Source organism: Opisthocomus hoazin, chromosome 1 (assembly GCF_030867145.1).
Source record: "Opisthocomus hoazin isolate bOpiHoa1 chromosome 1, bOpiHoa1.hap1, whole genome shotgun sequence".
In the NCBI taxonomy this organism is placed as follows: Eukaryota; Metazoa; Chordata; class Aves; order Opisthocomiformes; family Opisthocomidae; genus Opisthocomus; species Opisthocomus hoazin.
The window spans coordinates 70,098,707-70,118,825 of NC_134414.1; the positions used below are offsets into that span (position 1 = coordinate 70,098,707).

Below are 20,119 nucleotides of genomic sequence, written 5' to 3' on the forward strand. Positions count from 1 at the left end.
TCCTCCAGACTTCCTAAATTTCTGACCTTTGCTCCTCTCTGTAAATAGCTTTTGCATATGGCTGGGCTGGCCATATGGATTTGTGCGAGACCTCTCCCAGTCAGCTGAAGTCGCAGGAAGAGCAAAGTCAGGACTGCCTGTTTGGGAGTGTATCCTGATGTTGGGAGCCTTGTAATTCAGCTGAACAGTTGTGGAAGTTTTGCACAAGAACAAAGGGAAAACCTCTTGTTAGTCTTCAAGAAATTCCATCAGCACACTTCTTCCTTTACTTTCCGCGTGCTCCCTCCGAGGTCCTGGCCATAGCGTGCCCCGCACACGTCGGTAAGCCTCTTAGCACTGGCCCGTAGATCCCGTGGTAGGGGACATGGGGCAATCGTGCCACGCTCTGCAGTCGGGAGGAGTTCCAGTTCACCCCAGCAGAATGGGAAGCTGCTGCTGAAGAGCACCATGGGCCAGAGCACGTATCTGCATTGCTTTATCATTTAAGGAAAGGGAGCACGAGAGAAAGTACTTTGTGAGTGGTCTAAAATATGGCAGATAGGGACAGCGTGTTTGCCTAGGCTTGCCTTTTTTTTTTTTTTCTTTTTTTTGAACCTGGAAATTTAGTCTAGACATCATTTCACAGCTTTGGAGAATTTTCCTGGATTTCTGACCCTCCAGGAGCATAAGTAGACCAGTACCATGTGTGGCAGGTTTCACACAGGGGAATTCAGGACTCTAGCAATTAAGTCCTGCTTTATTTGACTAAACCTTTCAAATTGATTGTCTTTGCTTCAATCTCCTCAATGACCTTTGCAAAGGAAGCATGTTCTTAGGTCAGTTGCTAATGAAAAAGGGACATACTTGTTCAACGAAAGATCTAACATAAAGAAAGCGGAGTAAAAGCTTGAAGTCTGAGTTAATGAAGGTTAACAAAGTTAATTCAGTTAACAAGCCAAGCTACTAACTGGCTGAAGGGTTACACAAACATTGTCATGATATTAAGTACTTCCCCAGCTCTGACTCTAGCCTCATGCTGAACTGGTCCCAGAAGGATCAATTCTCTTGTCTTAATTGCAAATAGTATTAAATAACCTGTATTTCTCAACAAACAAATGATCAGATAATTACCAGAAAAGCATGGGGAGGGGGCACTGGCGTTGCCCAGCTCTTTTCCTCATTTTCCATTCCTTGTTTACTCCTTCCCCTACACCAGATAGGAAAATGGGACTGGAAGTGGGAGAGTGGTATTTGGTGAAGGAATTAATGGAGGTAACCATGTTGCATGTAATGCCACCTTTGAAGTACTGCAGCTCTGCGTGGCCCCTGCAGAAAGCCAGGTGCGGGTTTGACAGTTCTGAACATAACCAGCATTTCATCAGAAGTTACAACTGAATGTTTTACACTCAATCTGCCTGAAGCCTGCTGCCCATGAATGGGGTGTAGGTGGGCACTAAAGAAATGGTTTGCATATCTCAGGTGGATGTGTAGCTTTGGGAATTTATTTGACTTCTTTTAGCTTGCAGGTATTTAAAAAATGAAGCAGTGTTTTCAGGGTGCAGAATCCATGTTTTCCCTTCTTTGTGGAAGTAACTGAAACATTTGTTTTCAGAACCATTCAAAATTAAATTGAAACTGGAGCCAACTCAGAGCTCTACAACTGAATTTGAATGATTTTTCTGTGTTCTTTGCAGGTGTATGAGATATGTTTTCATCCCTTTTAAAGGTTCCTTTCCAGATTTGGGTGTATGAGGAAGAACAAACTAGCTGAAGTATTTAATTAAATTTTAAGGCTTTATAGTAAGACAGAAATATTTTGTATTTATATTTGCGTAAGATTTGATACTGCTCTACAAAAAAAAAATAAAGAACACCGACTGTGCATTTTTTAAAATGAACAAAATATCTATTCTTTCTCTAAAATGGCAGTTTCATGGTGTATGCTCTTATGTACTCTCTCGTAATTCCTTTATACTTAAAATTTGAGCCATAGTAGGTAAGAAAAGTTGAGAAAAAGTGGCGTCAGAAAAGACTTCTTTTTCTTGATCTTGGAGCTCACACTGATGAATATTGATTTGGATTTAAATCATTATTTTAGTGCTTCTAATCAACATCTTTCCATGTGAGTCAGGCAACTAAGGAAAGTATGTCTGCTATGGATCTGGTTAGACAAGGATCTGCACCTCCGTAGGATAACTTTTAGAGATTCACTGATTTTTAAAGAAATGAAAACTGCTGATGTGGAGGAAGATGCATCTGTAACAGCCAGCTGTGGATGGCATAAGGAAAGGAGCAGCCACTTGTTCAGATGTGTATGTCTCCTGCCAACAGGAATCATATTATGTTTTGTATGTATTCGTAGAACCTTTGTTACTTCACAGTTTGTCAACCTGAGAAGAGATTTGTCTCCTGACACCTAATAATCCACATGAGCAGGCTTGGTTTAGAAGTAGGGATGCTATTTGAAGTTGGGCTTGGTTGTAAGCACAGGAGAGATTCTCTTTCACACTGACAGCTCAAACACTTAAATGCATGGTGTCTTTTGACAGTGCTCCTAAACCATCAGTTTTGCAAAATTGATCATAACATTATAGCAAAAGATCCATACTGTAAGAGATCCATCCTAGTGGCTTGTCCTGAGGAACTACATATAATTCGTTCTTCATACTGGCTCATTCCTAGTCTTTTCCCGAGAAAAAAAAACATTGCACTGAGTTTTGTGCTTTGTTTGGCTATGTCATCTTCTCCGTATGGACTCATTTGATATAATACATAGGATTTAAAATATAAAAATCTACTGCAACTGTTCTGACAGCCATTTTCCACAAAAGCAGCATGGAAAACTGATTTGTTTTAAAAATTAGAAGTAAGCTGTGTCTCAGTCACAGTGTTTGTTTCAGGTTTGCCATATTAAGACAACTGTAGCATAGATAATTGCTAATTATGGGTAGGTGGTTGACTGTGAAGTTTTGAAAGTGTGTGACAAAAGGGTCTGTCCTTCAATATGAGAATAAAATAAATATTGCCTAAAATAAATAAGGCATTGTTCAGTATCTTTACTACAACTTTGTGAGTACAAAGAAATCAGGATATCCTCAGGTTCATTTCTTGAAGTCCCCACACTGCCCTCCTACTCTCCTCCAACGTCAATGGCATTAAATGAAGTTGAACTGTTATCCTTCTTGGACTGCAAGCATCTTCTAGCTCTTTCTTTCCAGGCATGGATGAGAGTGTAAGTATTTTACTTACTAAAACTTTTTTATCAGCTCATTTGTATATATATCTCTCTTTGTTCATCTTTTGCTGTAATTCTTGCTTTGTGAGATATTGATGCTGTTGCAGACTGGTCTGTGAAAAATCTAATTGTGTTTTTAAAATACTTCCATTAGAATTGGCTTAATTAGAAAGTCTTGGTAGGTAGTGCTTTGCACCACTGAAGTATATTTCTCCAGAAAAGACTGTGGCGATTTACTATTAGAGTCATTAGTGCACTGAGTACTGTAGAGCATGCAAAACATATGTGCCTTCAGTGACACTACGTCTGGAGCGGTTTTCAAATACTTTGCTTCACACATCTCAGACATACTGTCACAACCGATTACTTAAACCACCGTTGTGTCATTTCAAAGGTTTTTTTTTTTTTTCCCCTGTTGAGCCTTGTGATGTTGGCAGTCAACAGGGGATTATTTTTAAACAATGTTTGAAGTGGCCTGAAGAGCCGAAGCAGCATTGGAGGGGACAATGACAAGGGAGCCTTGCGTGCAAGTCTTCAACCTGTGTGGGTGCATGCATGTCTAACCAGTTTCCAGTCACTGTTAAATAGAAATATCATCCCCAAAGAGGCAGAAATTCCTGCCATTAAATATCAGGTACCGTTTGTAAGAAATACGGCCACTAAACAAATTTCACAGTTAAGCGTATTTTTTCTTGCTTGGAGTGTAATTGGTTACATTGTAGGTCAGTGAGAATCACCCTTGAGAAGCCTTGTACCAAAGAAAACACTTTTTTCATAGAGTAGCCATGAATATTCAGGTAGTGAATATTGATTCAAGCGTTAATTTCCATGTGTGGATTTTGTCATGCTCGATGTGGTCACTGTTGCTGGAGATCCTCTGCATGGTGTTTCCAGATGACGTTCATCAAAGAGTCTGGCCTACTGGAACAGGAAGAGATTCTGTGTTTATTTTCTCTTCAAGAGACTGACTCCATTGCAGCAGTGACAACTAATCCAGCTTCATGCATCACAACTGTTCCTAAATAAATGCTTTTTTATTATTTTTATCAGGGCCAGCCAGGACTCCTTGGATCACAGGGCTTCACTGGACCACCAGGATTGATGGGGATCCCAGGAGTGCAGGGTCCCAAAGGTCACAAAGGTGAAAGAGGATATCCAGGAATAAGTGGACCCAAAGGAGAAACGGTAACTTTTGAATATCAGCTATTTTAGCTAATGAGCAAAATACTTGGCAGAATATGGTTTTAATTGTGCTGTTTCACTCCAGGGGCAAAGAGGAGTCACTGGATTCCCTGGGGCAGACGGTATTCCTGTAAGTAGTCAGTTACCCTGTCTTTAAGAAATCCCCAACTGCAAATATTGCAGGTTAGTTTAAAGCCTTTGTGCTTTAATTAAAATCTCTGGACTAAACTCTGCATCAGCCACGTATGCATTCTTAAGCAAAGGGCATTTACTGAAGCGAGTGGAACTGCAGATACACAACAAGAGAGCAGAATGTGTGCTCCCTCTCATTCCCTTGGATAATTAAGGTACCATTAGTTTTGTCCCATGGAGAAATCCCCTTGTAAAAGGGGACAAGAAAGGACGCAAATTTCCTGTGTCCCTGGAGGTTACCCAGCTAAGTATGTTCTTTTGTAGGAAAGAGCTATAAGTACTTCACATCTCTTAAGCTTGTGAGCGAAGGACACCAGAGGGTCATTCCTTAATTATTCCAGAGTTGCAAAGCACATAGAAAGACCAGTGATTTTAAGAAATGAACCATTATTACTTGCTTTATAGCTCATACGGCATGCTTGAAATATTCTTAAAAAACTTACTGAACACTAGACGGTGTCAAACTTCGAACAAATTGACCAGATCCATGAAACTGAAACATTCAAGAAGGAAAGCCGGGTAAAGTTCACAGCACAGTATTTTCCCAGCTTACACTTCTTTACATCTTGTGTCATAAAATAACAAAGAAATCTGAGTCACAGGAATCCCTGGACAGAGTTCCCAGGCTTGGGTTTCCTTTGTTGTGCTCCCTGACACCGGGGCCCCGCTCTGCAGCCCACGCACCCACATCCACTCTGCTTTCACCCTTTTTTGTTTCCAGAAGAGCTCCCTATCGAGTTTCAGGGCTTTCTCTCTCACACTCTTCCTCCTCTCCCTCTTTCTCAGTCTTAAAGGAAAAGCAGGAGACCCTGCTTCCCATTCCTATTAACACTCCTGAAGCCAAGGATCTTGCTCATCTCACCACCTCATACTGAGTTGTTTCTAAGCGCTCTAACGTCCAGGGAAGGAGAGAAAATCGTTCCCGTGTGAAGCTCTGTATTGCTATAGCTGGACCACTTCTCTTACCTGAGCAAGCTGTCTTTTTTAGCCCTGCCTTCCCAACCTCTGCCCATTGCATTGAGGGATAAATACCTTCAGACAGTACTTGAACCTGCATGTGCATTGTGCCCTGTCCTCAAGCTCCACTGCCCTTCCCACTCGGTTACGCGCCCCAACCAGTTTTCCCAGGACGAGACTTAACCCTGCCCATTGGAAGGCAGATGGGTAGGCACATGTGTGAGCTGTAATGGCACGATGCTGGCCTGTGGGGCTGGAGGCCAGGAGAGGGTGGTGGCAAGCTTGAATCTCTTCTGGGGTGAGGAATGCCAGTACTTGATGGAGCTAGGCCAGGACGTGGACAGATTTCTTCTAAGCAGGGGAGCAGAAGCAAAGAGAAGACTCTTGCTCTAGATAAGAGGAGAAGGGAGGAATGTTTTATGTTAGTTTCTGGTTTTTTCTGCCTGAGTCCCCTGAAAGAAAGAGCTGCTCAGGGGCAGATTTGCTTCTTATCAGCCTCAGTGCAAACCAGAAGCAACAGCAATTAAGGTGAATGTAGGTACAGCAATGGAAATCCAGTTTGAGACAGGAGTAGCTGTTCTGAGGCTCTGTGTGGAGGTTCTGCAGTGCCCCTGGCTCCCTTGCTTTGAGCCCTGCTGTTTTCTTCCATGCTTACAGCCTCATCACGACACTCAACCTAGCTCCAAAAGCATCTCTGACTTTGTTCCCGGCTTGGAAGCTGTTCAAAGGCAGCGAGGAACCTTTCTTCCCACTCTTCATTGTGAAGCACTGAAATGCTTAATAATCCCAGTTCTTGGTGGCTCCCTGCATAGCAGCTTCATCTGGCTTAGTGCTCTGCCTAACAGAGCCTGCATTGAACATAGCTTTCTTACCCTTTCTGAAAGGTCCTTCACCACTCATTTTTTCATGCTGTCTGGGGCATCTGGTTCAAGCTGCAGCTATATTAAAAAAAGGCACTGTCTGTTTCTGTCTTTGAAAATCATAGTTTCCCATGGATCCAAGCCTTGGGCTTAATGTGAGAATGTCTAAATACTGTGTGACTACAGGAAAAGGAAAACTAGAAACAGATGGATAGATAAACACTTTTTTTTTTCTTCCTCAACAGGGTCATCCTGGGCAGCCAGGATCAAGGGGGAAACCAGGTCATGATGGCTGTAATGGGACAGTAGGTGATCCTGGTGACTCGGGAAGTCCCGGACTCGCTGGTTTCCCTGGTACAATTGTAAGTAGCTGGCAATAAGTGAGTACCTGAGGGTAAGATCATTGCTGAAGTGAGTTTCATTCACACATGTGTTGGAAGTGAATGGGACATCTCTTAATGGAGCTCCCTTTTGGCCCAGTAGAGCGTCTGTGAGGACTTGCCATGGACACGCTGCACTGTGCTTAGTTATTAAACTGAGACAGAGCTGGGAGTTCTGCCCAGAGCCATACCTGTCACGCAGGTCTTGCAGAGAGATTACTTCAGGAAAACCTGTACAGATTTATCCAACAGCAGTAAAACAATATTAAACTCACAGTTCCTGATGAAATCCTTCCCTGCCCCATGGCGAAAGTATTGGCTTTCCATGGCGTGGTACATAGGTGAGGTGAGCAGTGGGGCTCCTGGATGTACCAGGGCAAGTGTCAGTGCTGGGGAGCTGCTGCTCTAGCTTGGAGGTGTCACCCCGTAGCACCACTTCTAGACAATGGGGGGGGTTCTTCCCCCAGAATCAGAAATTCATTCTTTTATGTACTAAGAGGGTTTACACTTTGTTTTTAAACCTTGAATTTCCAAAGCTAGGCCTAGCTTCTGCCTCTAAACAGCAGTACATATATACTCAGGAAAACCCCAACAAATGTATTTCATTGATCTTAGCTGTTTACGTGTTAACAAACATGATATGACAGCTTACTTCTATTATCTTTTTGGTCACCTCCAGGGAGTCCAAGGGCCAAAGGGACAGAAGGGGGAGCCCTATATACTGCCACCGGACATCGCAAGCCGATACAGGGTACGTCTGTAACTCCTGTGAGTTATTCATGCACAGTACTGTTTTACAAGCAGATGGTGGAGAGTTAATTTTTCTTACACTGACAGACACATCCCAAGAGGCCCACTTTGATTCGCTGTAGGCTTTGCAAGGCAGCTTCTGCTTTCTCTGGTTACAGCAAAGTCTACTTGAGATTTAGGAAAAAAAATCTCCATTCAGTTATTTTCAAGGCATTCCAGCCTACAGGTGGATTAAAGAGGCACTGGAGATGTTATAGTTCAAGTATTACCCTCTTTATTCAATGATTACCTTTGTATCATGCATGGCAAAATCATTGCTTTGGCATCGTTTTGTCCATTGAATGACTCTATCTAATATTAGAATCCTTTAAGAATATTTTTCAGGCAGGAGTTTGGTTGACTTGGGATAAAATATGCTTCAATATATTATTTAATTACTTAGTAAACCCCAAGTATTCCCATGGGTGTTTTTACTGTATCTATTCGTAAAAACTTGTTTTGTAATCACTTATAGCTTTTTCTGATATGTATGGTCTTCTATAATTTGAAGGTATCAGGTAAAGATAAGGGGTTGCCTATGCTGTTAGAGTATAAATTGTGACAAATTTATGTGCAAAGCTACATCTGAGCGGTCCTCAGCACAGAAGGGATCTGCTGACATTGTTTACATATGTTTTCTGCCAGTTATGAGTGCCAAAACAGGCTTTTCTGTTCACATATTTGTAAGTTGCCTGTATTTTTGTAAGTTGCCTGTATATATAAAGGAAGGTTAAAAATCTTCCTGTTCCTTTCAGAAACTCTTTAAATCTGCACTTGTTAGCAGTTAGGAATGATTAAGTAATGATTAAGAACTGCTCAAATGTATTGTGGCCAAGGATGGATGCTGACACCTGTATTCGTTTCAGAAAGTACTTGGTTCCACAAATCATTCTGTTAACTAAACTCAAATTAACTAGATAGTTAGGATGCTGTTCAAAATGATTGAAGGTGTCTGGACTGAATACCGCATTATTTATGGGTATTGGAAGGTCTTTGCGCTAGAACATTTTTGGATCCAATTTGCAAAAACATTTCAACATGTACTGCAGTTAAAATATGTGGTCACTGAAAACAGTATGTTCCAAATGCTTTTAATGACTCAGAAGAGAATCAAAATGATCCAGTAATTCCCATGCAACTCATGAAAAATAAGCTTGTACATTTCAGCTAAGCCCTAATTAAGCCACTGGTTAGATGAGATTTTTCAAAAAAGAATTAAACGTGGTCTGTTATCGATTTCAGCCTCGTAGTTTGGGTTCTTAACTTCCCTAGCCAATTTTGTATCCTCCTACTGTATTGCATGCAACTATACTCCATATAGAAAGTACAAAACTCGTGTGGCCCACATTCGGTTATCTCATCGCCTGTGTTGAATGCATCTGTATGTAAGGGTTTGTGTAGCATTATATGCTATGATTATTTTTTGGAATGAGAAAAAAAAATGAGTGACAAAAAGATTTTATTCAATTTTGTATATAGTATTTATTGCATTTTTTACTTCTTTGGTTTTTTTAGGGAGAACCTGGGGATCCAGGGTTCAATGGTTTTCAAGTAAGTAGTATTACAGCAAATGTCATAAAGTGTCAATAGGAACTGATACCAGAACAACATTAATTGATGGTTGGGGGTTTTTTTCATTTAAAGGGGCCTCCAGGTACACTGGGTATTCAAGGACCTGCTGGTCCAAGAGGAGAGCGAGGAAGACCGGTAAGTATATTTAAAATACGTTCTATAGAAAATTTACCTGACACAAGAATCATCTCAGCAAGTTCCATTATGTTGGACTGTAATCTAGCAAATGGATAGAAAAAACAGGTTAGAAAGACCAAGTAAGTGTCCTTGGATGCACAACTTTTTAAAAAACACTGTGAGACACTGATTCTTCAAGGATGAATATTGCAAAAAGAGGTTCAGTTTGTTTCACCCTATATTCCCAGAGGTTTTTGATTTGTATTGTATTTCTTTAACCTCCTTGGATGAGTCTTGTTTGTAAAGATTATTCAATGCTGTCCACTCTACCTCCCCCTACACCGAGTTATCAAAGATGTCAGAACCTAAATATGTTATCTTTTCTGTGCTCATTAAGGGTATGTATATTAGCTCTGCAAACTTCCCTCAGGAGATTGTATAGATAACATTCTTCATTAGTATTTAGAACACAATTTTTTTAAAAACTATTTATTGGTCATTTTTTCCAAAATCAACATTTACAGCATTGACTTTGACAACTGTTACTGAATCATTCTTTGGAAAGGTTGTGTTCCCGCCAGATACCATTTTCTTCATTTCTTACTACCAAAGTTAATAGTTTTATGGGTGAGAAGCAGATGTTCAAATTCAATAGATTTCATTTTCTTTAGTCCTGCTTTATTTTCTGTAAGACAACTTGATAGAATTTTCTTTCTCATTTGTTGTGTCAAAATTCACTTCAGACCTGCTCAACATCACTGATATGAGAGGAAAAAAAATTAATTCAGGGCTTCTCACACACAGACTCCAGAGCTGTTTTCAGGGACATCCCCCTGAAAAAACAAACAAACAAGCAAACAAAATTCTAAGACTAAATCCACAGCGTGCTAAGCCTTTCCAAAGTTAATTTTCTGCAGCAGCCTGTTTTATCATCTGAAGCAAGCTGCACCTTTTCCTCTCTTGTCCTCCTGAAGAGAAGTCTCCTCAGTCCTTTACTTACTCTTCCTCTAGAGTGAACCCATACGGTTCATGAGCTTCACACAGGACCCCAGCCTACAATGGCTCACATTCCCAGTGGAAACTGGGACAGTCTTGGATGTTAGGAGTGCTATGAACCATACATTTTCTGAGCCCCGTGACTACATCCCTCTGGTTGCCATCTTGGCAACAACATCTCTTTTGAACGCCCTTCCAGAGTAGATGGATCCCCACCATCTTCAGCTCTTAACAAAATATATCCAACTGTATTGACCATTTCTAAAGCAGCGGCTCCTCAGTGAGAGCGACCTGGGAGCATTTCCCAGGTCTGAGTTTGCGTCATTCCTCTTCCCTAAGTCCTTGATCCCACATGAAGGCAAGCGTGGCTCCCCTAAGTCCCTGCAGGACCTCCAGGCAGCGGGATGTCCTGCACAGTGCATCTGCCCAGCAGGTTAGGCAATGGCTCACAGACTGCTTGACTCACCAAAACTGATTCAAATGTAATATTTTTCAGAAGTTGACTGTTTATGCACACAAAGATACATAGCAAGGCAGAGGCATATAGCAAGTTCAGGTCCCACCTGAATGTTGTTATGTTTTCCTTGCAAGTTGGGCTTGATTTTGCATAATCCAGTTACGTCCTCTTCAGGGCTCAGTAGATGGATGGTTCTGTCTGCAGCTTGCTCTCTTTTCTATGCCTCTTCTCCATCTTCCTCTCTGAACTGCTCATGCTGCTTCTTCACCCCACCTTTCCTGCATTTGGCGTTTTTAACTTGTAGAGCCCTTTGGAGCCTGTTAACTGGCATAGCTGACTGAAGCAAGGCAGGTTGTCTCTCCAGTTGATGGCTTTCCTACTGCTCTTCTTGTAAGACTCGAGCAGCATTTTTTCCTGTTACAGTTTCTTTTCCCACCATCTTCCTTTGATTTCGTTCTGTACAATACCAAATGGGTAATCTGAGATCCGTAGGGTAGTTCAACTCCCTTTACAGACCGATGCAATACCAAGCCACCAGTGCTTAAGATGTGCTTAACTTTAGGTGTGAGCTTAAAATGTTGTTAAATCAGGATCCAAAAGCACAAGTTCTTATTACTTGAAATGAAAATGGGATTTCAATAGGTCTAAGTCGGGGGACTGTTACTCTGTTAGGAAAGACTGCGATGTGACTTAGGAAGGTATTTTTCAGAACAGTAAACACAGCTAATACAGTGAGGATGGCACAGTGAATGCTAAGGAATACACTGCCTTGCAAATATATACTTCTATTTCAGACATAAAGTAACTGACCTCCTGCCTGATTAGAAAGCAACAAGTAACTTGCTCTCCCCTATTGTGTTTCCCCAGGGACCACCAGGGCCCCCAGGACCACCAGGACCACAAGTAAGCTTTTGTGTCAGAGTTGTTTGTGTTGATTTTGTGTCGCTGAGGTTTATACAAGACCCACTTGAAGTGAGTAAAATAAAGAACCACAGGCTGCACCAAAAGCTGTGTAGCCCAAGACCTTCTGTGTTGGCTGCGTACCACGAGAAGTTAATCTTACACTGGGATCGCCTACCCTAAAACGATTAAGCAGTTCTAGAGCCAGATTTAAATTGCTACTGTAGTCACAGTAGCTTCCCATGAACAGAGAATCCTTGCAGTCTTCACAATATTCAATTATATCTCAGCAGAAAAAAATATATGAGTTCATTGTTCCAGCCCACTTAGGTATTTTTGTTTAACATTCAGTGCTATTAAAAAACTTGCAAAAGAAATGCTTGATCTTTTCACGACATTACTCAGTGAATGACTCAAAGTCTGTTGTAAGAAGCACTGGTAGCATGAGATTTTAATTAGAATTGTCTTTCTGAATGTTTAGGTCTATAAAAATACTTTTGAATCTATAAAAATACTTTGAAGTAACCCTAGACCGTTATTTGATTGTAGTTCTTCAGTGGTGTCCTACAGACTTGTAAGCCTGGAAAGGCCTTTAAGCGTGTTTAAATTGAATTTTAGATTAGAAAACTGAATTGTACACTTAGTAAATCTTGGCCTATTGTTTTTGCAGGGAAACAGGGGTCTTGGCTTCTATGGAGAAAAAGGTGAACAGGTAAAGGAAAAGTAATGAATTAATATCACTACTAAAGGACAGGTTGATGTTATTTGCTATTTATAAAGGAACCTATTTTAAATACTCTTTTAATTTGCAATTGTATTATGTAATTATAAGAGAAAAACAAACAAATATAGCTTTGAAAGTAATTATAATCTCCATAAGGAATGTCGTAGCTGAACTAACTTCTACATGTCTAGGCCTAGCTGTGCCCTCATTTACACCAACACAGAGGTAACACTTCTGAAATTTATAGAGCCAGACCACTTTATATAAAGCAACAATCTTTACCATCATTCTGGAAACATACAGGGCAAGAGCAAGTATTGCTATATGCTAATCCCAGCCCAAAATAAATTTACCCTGCCATCAATTTATCCAGAGATTTAGAACCATACTCCTAGCAGGGGCAAATCTGCATTGCTCCTTTTGTTGCAGTTTCTTAGACACTGTGCCGATCAACAGCTTGACAAGGTATTGTAACTGTTAGTAAATGTACCCTTATGATTTCCTGCAGGGCCCCCCAGGTCCTCCAGGTCCACCTGGGCTTCCTACAAGAGAACTGACGGGTGTCCCCTCTGACAAACACAAGGTAACTACAAGGTGTTTTGCCAAAATACACAAGGAACTAAGAGCTGTGCAATACTGAAACCAAAATATTGTACAAATGTGCTTTTACATATAGTACCAAGAAGACTTTACTATATCAAAAGAGAAACCTGCTACTTTCCCATAGCTTGGATCACGAAGTATTTATTGAAACTATTGTGGCTGAAGTCATTCATAAAGCACTTCTCACAGACTAGAGGTGCCTTAGGCAAGCTTGTTCTTTTTGTTTAAGCGTGCAGCTACTGGCCATCACTCACATCTTCTCATTTTACAAGCAGAAATACCTGCTGAGAGATCATTCAATATCTTATTTTTCATATTAGTCAGTGAAATTTTCTTCCTGTAAAAGAAGCATGTCTTTAGGGAAGCTATCTGAATTATTTTGTTTCTTTATATAGCTTATCTATATGGTGCAGATATTTGTATACTTACAGTTAAGGCTTGTTCATACATATTGAAGAAATCCTCAACAGCAAGATGCAGTTCATTCTCGTTTATTGCTTCTTGCTGGGAGCAGAGATACTTCTACTTCTGCATATATTCTGTATCAGACACCAACCTCCAGACCAGTAGTTTTTCATCCCAAATTTGAAGTTAGAAAGTTCATGTGGCTCATGCCATTTCTGCAGTAAGGTGAGTAAATTGATATGATACTGAAAGATCTAAAAATGCCTTTGACAGTCTGCAGTCTGCATTAAGTAACGTACAAGTTGGGATTTCCATGACTAAGGACAGATGTCCGCATGTGAGCTGTTTACCTGGAGAACCTTTATATTCAATGGAGATATCATCAATATAGTGAGCTGACTTCAGGCTATGATTTGTCTCATCCTGACAGGAGCTCTTACTTTTGATCAGACAATTCGTAGATAATCAGTAGGTACAAATGGGAAAATGGGCGTTTGTTTACAGGCGTTACTCAGGCACTCACCACCCAGACATCTCATGAGAAAACCTGGAAACAATTTGAGGTGTTCACATTCCTAGAAGCGGAAATTATAGGAAATATAATTATAAAGGAAAATAGGAAAATTATAAAATATTTTTTTCAAAAGGCAACTTTATAAACTTCTTAGGAAAATGTGCATTGCATATGACAAGTGTGTGAATAAAGAACAGCACAACAGTGGTGTTTTTTCTCGTGTCACTTTGTCGTAGAAAAGTTATTGAAATGTAAATTGCAATGCATAACATATCTGAATACTTTTTCTGTATTGTTAGGGTGAAAAAGGAGAACCTGGACAAAAAGGAGAAGCTGGAGTTCCAGTAAGTCAAGTGGACATGAACAAAGACACATAATAATACTGGAGTTAATACTGGTGCATTCTTCATTGAAATGACGCAATATAGATATGGAGCAACATAAGCGGAGACACCAGTTGTGATGCTTTAGAAAAAGTGAACAACATGACGTGTAACAACTCCACAGTGCAATCAGCTGTTCTCTTACTGGTTTACTGAAATAAGATTTTCCCTCACAAATTTTTTCATTTTAGCTTTAACTACTAGTAAATATCGTTACTGCTGCTGATCTGCTGATCTATGTTTAAAAATTCCACTAAATTTCATTAAATAAGCGTATGTGGAAATTTCCTCAATCCTTTTCAGTCTACTCTCCAGCACATACAGACATTGGTCTCAGTGGTCATTAAGCCTGTTGAAGTAAGTCAGTGGACAGTAATCCCATGTGTTGCTGTAGCATTTAGAGCTGTCCACAAGGCTTGACCGAATGTCATTTAGTTAACTCGCAGGCAATCTCTAGACTGTCTAAATAGCTTTGCCATTGAGTGGTTCCTTTTTACTTCCCAGAGTGGTTTAAAATACAGTCTTTACCAATTAGGGATGCCTCACTGAGCATTTTGCAAGAGCTGTATTTTCTCAGATGATCTGGTCAGCTTCTCCACAAGGTTATGGGAGAAGGTCGCAGTGTGAGCCCTGATGCCCTCCGTGTGCAGTTGCTAGCCAGTCCTTCAGCTGTTGGTCAGATTTTACATCTGTAGAATATTGTTGACTACATTAGGAAAACCATAGATGTTACGTTGATCTAGCAAAAGGGGATATGTGTTTCTGCCTTCTTTTTTTTTTGACAGTAGGGCAGGGAGCAGCATGCCTGTGTTTGTCAAATAGCTCTCTGAAGCTATAGTTCAGGCGTAAGCTGAGTTGTTTAATTGGTTGTATAGCTGAACAATTGCTTTGGCACTTCTTCAGAGTTACAGCCACAGAAGAAAAACAGCAGGAGGAGGTGATAGGAGGAAAACCCTGTCCTTTCCCTAATGGCCTGCTCCTGCTATTGTCGTGAAGCAAGCAAGTTACACATAATTTTAAGGACAACAATTCTTTCACATGCAGCTATTATTAGATCCTCCATGTGTTACAATGATGGTTTCTTCCTGTTTAGCTTCCATAAAACAGTTTTACAATTTTTTTGCACATAATGAAGAAATATGTTGAACTGACTTGTAATGTTTCCTAGGGTGTACTTGTCTCTGCTCCTGAAAAAGGTGAAGAAGGGGTAGTGGGCTTCCCAGGACAAAGGGTGAGTCTCTCGTTAAAGGTAAAATTCACCCAGCGGTATGGGCAAATCCAAGCAGAGGGTTTGCCTTCAGGAACAAAACACAGACTGACAAACTGTAGAAATGATAGTAAATGATAGTTGTGGCCAGCTCTGAACTGCCTGATATAGGAAAGCGAAAAGGCCATTTTGAAATGGTGGGAGGAGGGCCCCACGGGACTCACGAGTATGCCTGTACCATCATTGCGAAGTCTTGTGCATCTCTTACCTAAAGCTGGGCTCACTAACCACAGCTACTCTCCTGGTCCTCAGCACAGACTGTATTTCACTGGTCCCAGCTTAGCTCTCTTCAGACCATGGCTAACGAACATGAGTTTGACTCCAGTTACTTGTGATCCCAGAAAAAAAGCTAATTTAAATAATACTACCTTGTAGCACCTATGGATGCTTTTGCCGGGGCAGTGTTTCTAAAGTGCTTAAGCAGAGTGAGAACAGTACTCAGCACACATTTAAAAAAATCTCAGCCGTCTTTAAAATCTTCATGGTCAAATTACAATGCATTGATTAAGAGATGAAAATCAAACACCAAATTAGATTTCAGACTTGTTCTGTTTGTACCGTGCATGAATCTCACTGAAAAAGTATCTGCACTCTGACTGTTAGAGTTTCAAGCTGTCAGATTTATTTTATCTAAGAAACAATTATGGTTCTTAACCATTAGGATGTTAGGTTGTCACTTTATTTTGCCAATTTTATTGTGCCTTCACAGGGGCTGCCTGGCATCAATGGTTTCCCAGGACTCAGTGGAGAAAGAGTGAGTATTTCATACAAGACTGTTATTTCTTACACATATGTAGACAATCTGTCTGAAAAGTAAACCGTAGAGGACAAATTCTGCCTGTAATTACGCTAGCTGTAGTCTAACAAATATCGTCTGGATTCATCCATCATTGTAATTTTGGGTCAGTTAGCTTTCTCATCAGTGAGGAAAAAAAGTAGCCCTATAATTGAAGTCTGTTTTGCTTAAAACATAAGCGTGTTTTAAGAGCACTATGAGGAGGTGTCATTTTCCTTGTTCCCATTACAGTGACCATGATTTCTGTAATTTTCTTCCTACATCCAGAAACTTACTTTTTTGAGTAGTTTTCTGCAAATGTGGTTGAGATGTGTCATCTGAATATCACAAAAGAAGAAAAGGAAACTGATAAATACACCAGTTAAATCTCTGTCCCCATGGAAACACACCCAAATATTTAAAATAGCATTCTGTCAGACAGAGAAGAGCTCATACTTTCTGTTTGTGCTCAGAAAAAGGCTTCTTCAGTCAGCATTAGAAATCACTTCCATGAGGTATCCAAATAGCTGTGGGATGCATGACTTTTCCATGCTTCTCCATCCTTAGTTGTTTAAGGATTTGTCCTGCCACCAAGGCATGAATAACAGGAAACACATGGGACACGAAAGCACGTGGAGTGTGCAAAATAACATTTCCACAGCTATTCAGTCCGATCGCAAAACCTGGTGGTGTGGAACGGGACTACGTGCTCAGTAATACGTACGTGGAAAGGCTGGTGCAAAACCCAGTAGAGCAAAATGGTTGCCCTTAGCATAGGTTCGTGCTGCAGCCAGAAGTGCTCAGTGGCTTCCCCTTATTCAAGGTGAGTCTTGGCAACAATTTTCCTGGAATGTACACTGGTTTGGAAGGAGTATCGTTGTACAACGTGTGTGGGAGGGAACAGACTACTCGATGTGCTCTTCACAATGAGCCCCTTTTTGTTGCTTTTCGAGTGATTTGATTCTCAGGGAAGAGAGAAGGATGGTTAAGCCCTGCCTGCAACCTTATAAATGCTTATAAATATCTGAAGGGTGGGTGTCAGGAGGATGGGGCCAAACTCTTTTCAGTGGTGCCCAGTGACAGGACAAGGGGCAATGGGCACAAACTGAAGCACAGGAAGTTCCAGCTGAACATGAGGAAGAGCTTCTTCCCTCTGAGGGTGACGGAGCCCTGGAACAGGCTGCCCAGAGGGTCTGTGGATTCTCCTTCTCTGGAGGTATTCAAGACCCGCCTGGACAAGGTCCTCTGCAGCCTACGGTAGGTGACCCTGCTTCTGCAGGAGGGTTGGACGAGATGATCCCCAGAGGTCACTTCCAACCCTGAACATTCTGTGATTCTGTGATTCTGTGTGATTCTGTGAAGTCGCAGCTAATTAGGAAGCTTCCAGCTTGGCTTTTAGAGCACCAGCTCCACCTAGTGTAAAGAGATTTTACACCTGCTACTCGAGGGGCTGCTTTACCGATGATGTGATGTGCAGTTGCCATCGTGGAAATGTCTCTGAAGCATGCGGTGCAGTTTGTGGCATCTTGCTGAGAGCTGTGGTATTTGTAGAGCTTCAAAACTGCGTGAGTGACTTACCGAGCTGGCTATTAAAATTCAGGTTCTGCGGAGGAGTTGTTCCCACTGTGAAACTTCGGAGATGCTGAATTTTAAAAAAGCTGGCTAATGATCTAATTATACAAATCTGCTGGTTTCAGCGAAACTGTGTTAATTGATATCAGTTGAGGATCTGGCCCCTTTTTTCTGCTCAAAGCTCACCGTTTTGACACTAGTCTTTTTCCAGAGTACATACGAACATTTTCTATAGAGAGTGAATGCCCGGCAATGGGAGAGGTGGATGCAGGCGCCTTCAGAGCTGGTCGTGAGTTCTTCTCGTTCAGCTGGGGAACCCCTCTTTGGCCAAACAGCTGCCTGGAAAACAGCAAAAAGGACCTGAGCACTTCAGAGCTGTTTCGCTGCTCGCTGTTTGCATTCCAGTGAAAATATGTCTGCTCGTAATGATTCAGACTCATTCAGTCTTCTTGCAGCAAGTCGGTGTGTTCTGGATGCCTGGCCCACATGTCTCAGAGTCAACTGGCCAGAGAGGATCCCCGTTCTCCTCCACCACCCTGCAGCCTTCAAGGGCACGGTGTGAGTGTAGGTGCTCCTTCCATCTGCACCGCTGCCAGGGGTGACAGAGCCTGCACCACAGCAGGTCCCTCTGGCCTTGGACAGGAGTTAGGCTTGGTCCAAGAGATGGAACATCAAAACAATGAGGAGACTTAATGGTGTTACCTGAATTACTACATCCCAGGGAGATGAACTGCTCAGCTCTGTTGCATAGTTTTCACACCAACATCGGAGGAAGCCAGCTGCTACAGACCAAATAATTTTCTTCTCTCTCTGATAAAGTCAATCATTTTTATCTGTATTACAGGGTTTTCCAGGATTTGATGGTCCACCAGGTGCCTATGGTCCTAGGGGGAGCAAGGTACTACTTTACGTTCATTTGCTAGAAGCAATAAACCAGATGTCATTTTGCTTTCTTTTTGTTTTCTGACGTGTAATAACAATTGTATTTGTCGCCATTGTAGAACCAGTTATGTGGTTTGTTCACTTGAAATCGCTGAGATTTCTTAAAAGTCACAGCAGTGCTTTTGAAAGTTTGTTTCTTTCTGTTTCATGGGCATACCTTTCCATTTTAAAAGAAATTCTCTAGAATAATATGCTTAGATGTTGTGCTTCAACTTCTGTTAACAGGGGGAGCCAGGCGAGATTGGTCCTCCAGGACCTGTTTCCTATTTTCCCTCTCGCATCCCAAGGAAAGGTACGTCTTCTTCACTTAAATTGCTTATCTTAGCCACATTTTACTACCTTCTACACAGATCAAAAGCCTGAAATCCTGAAAATTCAACTCCTTAAAAAACCGTAGTTTGCTAAACTGTTCCAGAAAGTGTAATTGCTTTCTAGGTGCGTGCCCTACTCACCTTTGTCTCTCCTGCTGAAGCTGGTTTGCTATACAAAAGGCATCCATGCATTCCTGTGCCCACAGAGAAGAAACAAGCAAAAAAGCGTGTGACTTTGTTGTCCAGTGAAAGGAAGAACGGGAGAGTCTGTCTCCTGCACCCTCTTTCAGAGACTCTGGATAAAGTGCAGCAATGGCAGCACAGCAGAGACCATGCTCATAATCTAATATTTTGGAAAAAAAAAAAGTCTAGAGGAATAGAAGAGGATTTTTTTTTCCTTTGTTAAATTGATGAATTTCCTCTGTGACCTTTTCACTAGGCTTGTAGCAGCCACTGCCAGCTGTCCTGCAGAGCTGCAGTGGCTCTGGCTGGCCAGACTAGAAACACACAGAAGGTGATACCAGTTTGCCAAGGCCAAAGATGTCCTGGGGAAGATGCCTGCAAACAGCAAGGATGGTCACATGCCGTTGCCTAGGCCTGAGTCCTCCTACTGTTGAGTTTGCTAGTCTTGTGGAAAGTCTGAGTCTAACAATGAATGGTTCCCTTCCTCCAGAGATAGGGGTCAAGAGGCCCAAAACATTGTCCAGATCACCCCAGATACCCTGTCAGGTTTTTAGGAGCAGGAGGGTCTGCAGAGAGAGGAGGAAGCAAGCAGAGAGCTGGACGCACCACATGTCATTTAGTGTCGCTAACTTTGACAAGAGCACAATACTTTCTGCAGGCAATGGCGGGGCCCAGCCAGAGGCTTTTGGTACTGGAGAGCCGAGGAAAGCTCACGTCACACATCTGTTAGAATGGGAACTTCTTGCAGGGAAAAGGAGGGACTCTTCTCGGAGAGCTGGTCTTCCGTGCTTCCCAGCAATGTAGCCCTAGTGGCATATTAGTAA

At 41.6% G+C, this 20,119-nt stretch overlaps 1 protein-coding gene across 1 annotated transcript in view; it reads left to right on the top strand.

Annotated features, from left to right (window-relative positions):
• COL4A2 (collagen type IV alpha 2 chain) overlaps nt 1-20,119 on the top strand; it is a 154,939-nt gene that overhangs the window by 95,544 nt on the left and 39,276 nt on the right. Inside the window, exons 5-18 of the mRNA XM_075424719.1 lie at nt 4,265-4,399; nt 4,482-4,526; nt 6,651-6,767; nt 7,465-7,536; nt 9,090-9,125; nt 9,219-9,281; nt 11,584-11,619; nt 12,287-12,328; nt 12,849-12,923; nt 14,162-14,206; nt 15,414-15,476; nt 16,222-16,266; nt 18,704-18,757; nt 19,027-19,093. Of these exons, the coding sequence (XP_075280834.1) occupies nt 4,265-4,399; nt 4,482-4,526; nt 6,651-6,767; nt 7,465-7,536; nt 9,090-9,125; nt 9,219-9,281; nt 11,584-11,619; nt 12,287-12,328; nt 12,849-12,923; nt 14,162-14,206; nt 15,414-15,476; nt 16,222-16,266; nt 18,704-18,757; nt 19,027-19,093 (895 nt within the window). The remainder of the gene's footprint in view (nt 1-4,264; nt 4,400-4,481; nt 4,527-6,650; nt 6,768-7,464; nt 7,537-9,089; nt 9,126-9,218; nt 9,282-11,583; nt 11,620-12,286; nt 12,329-12,848; nt 12,924-14,161; nt 14,207-15,413; nt 15,477-16,221; nt 16,267-18,703; nt 18,758-19,026; nt 19,094-20,119) is intronic.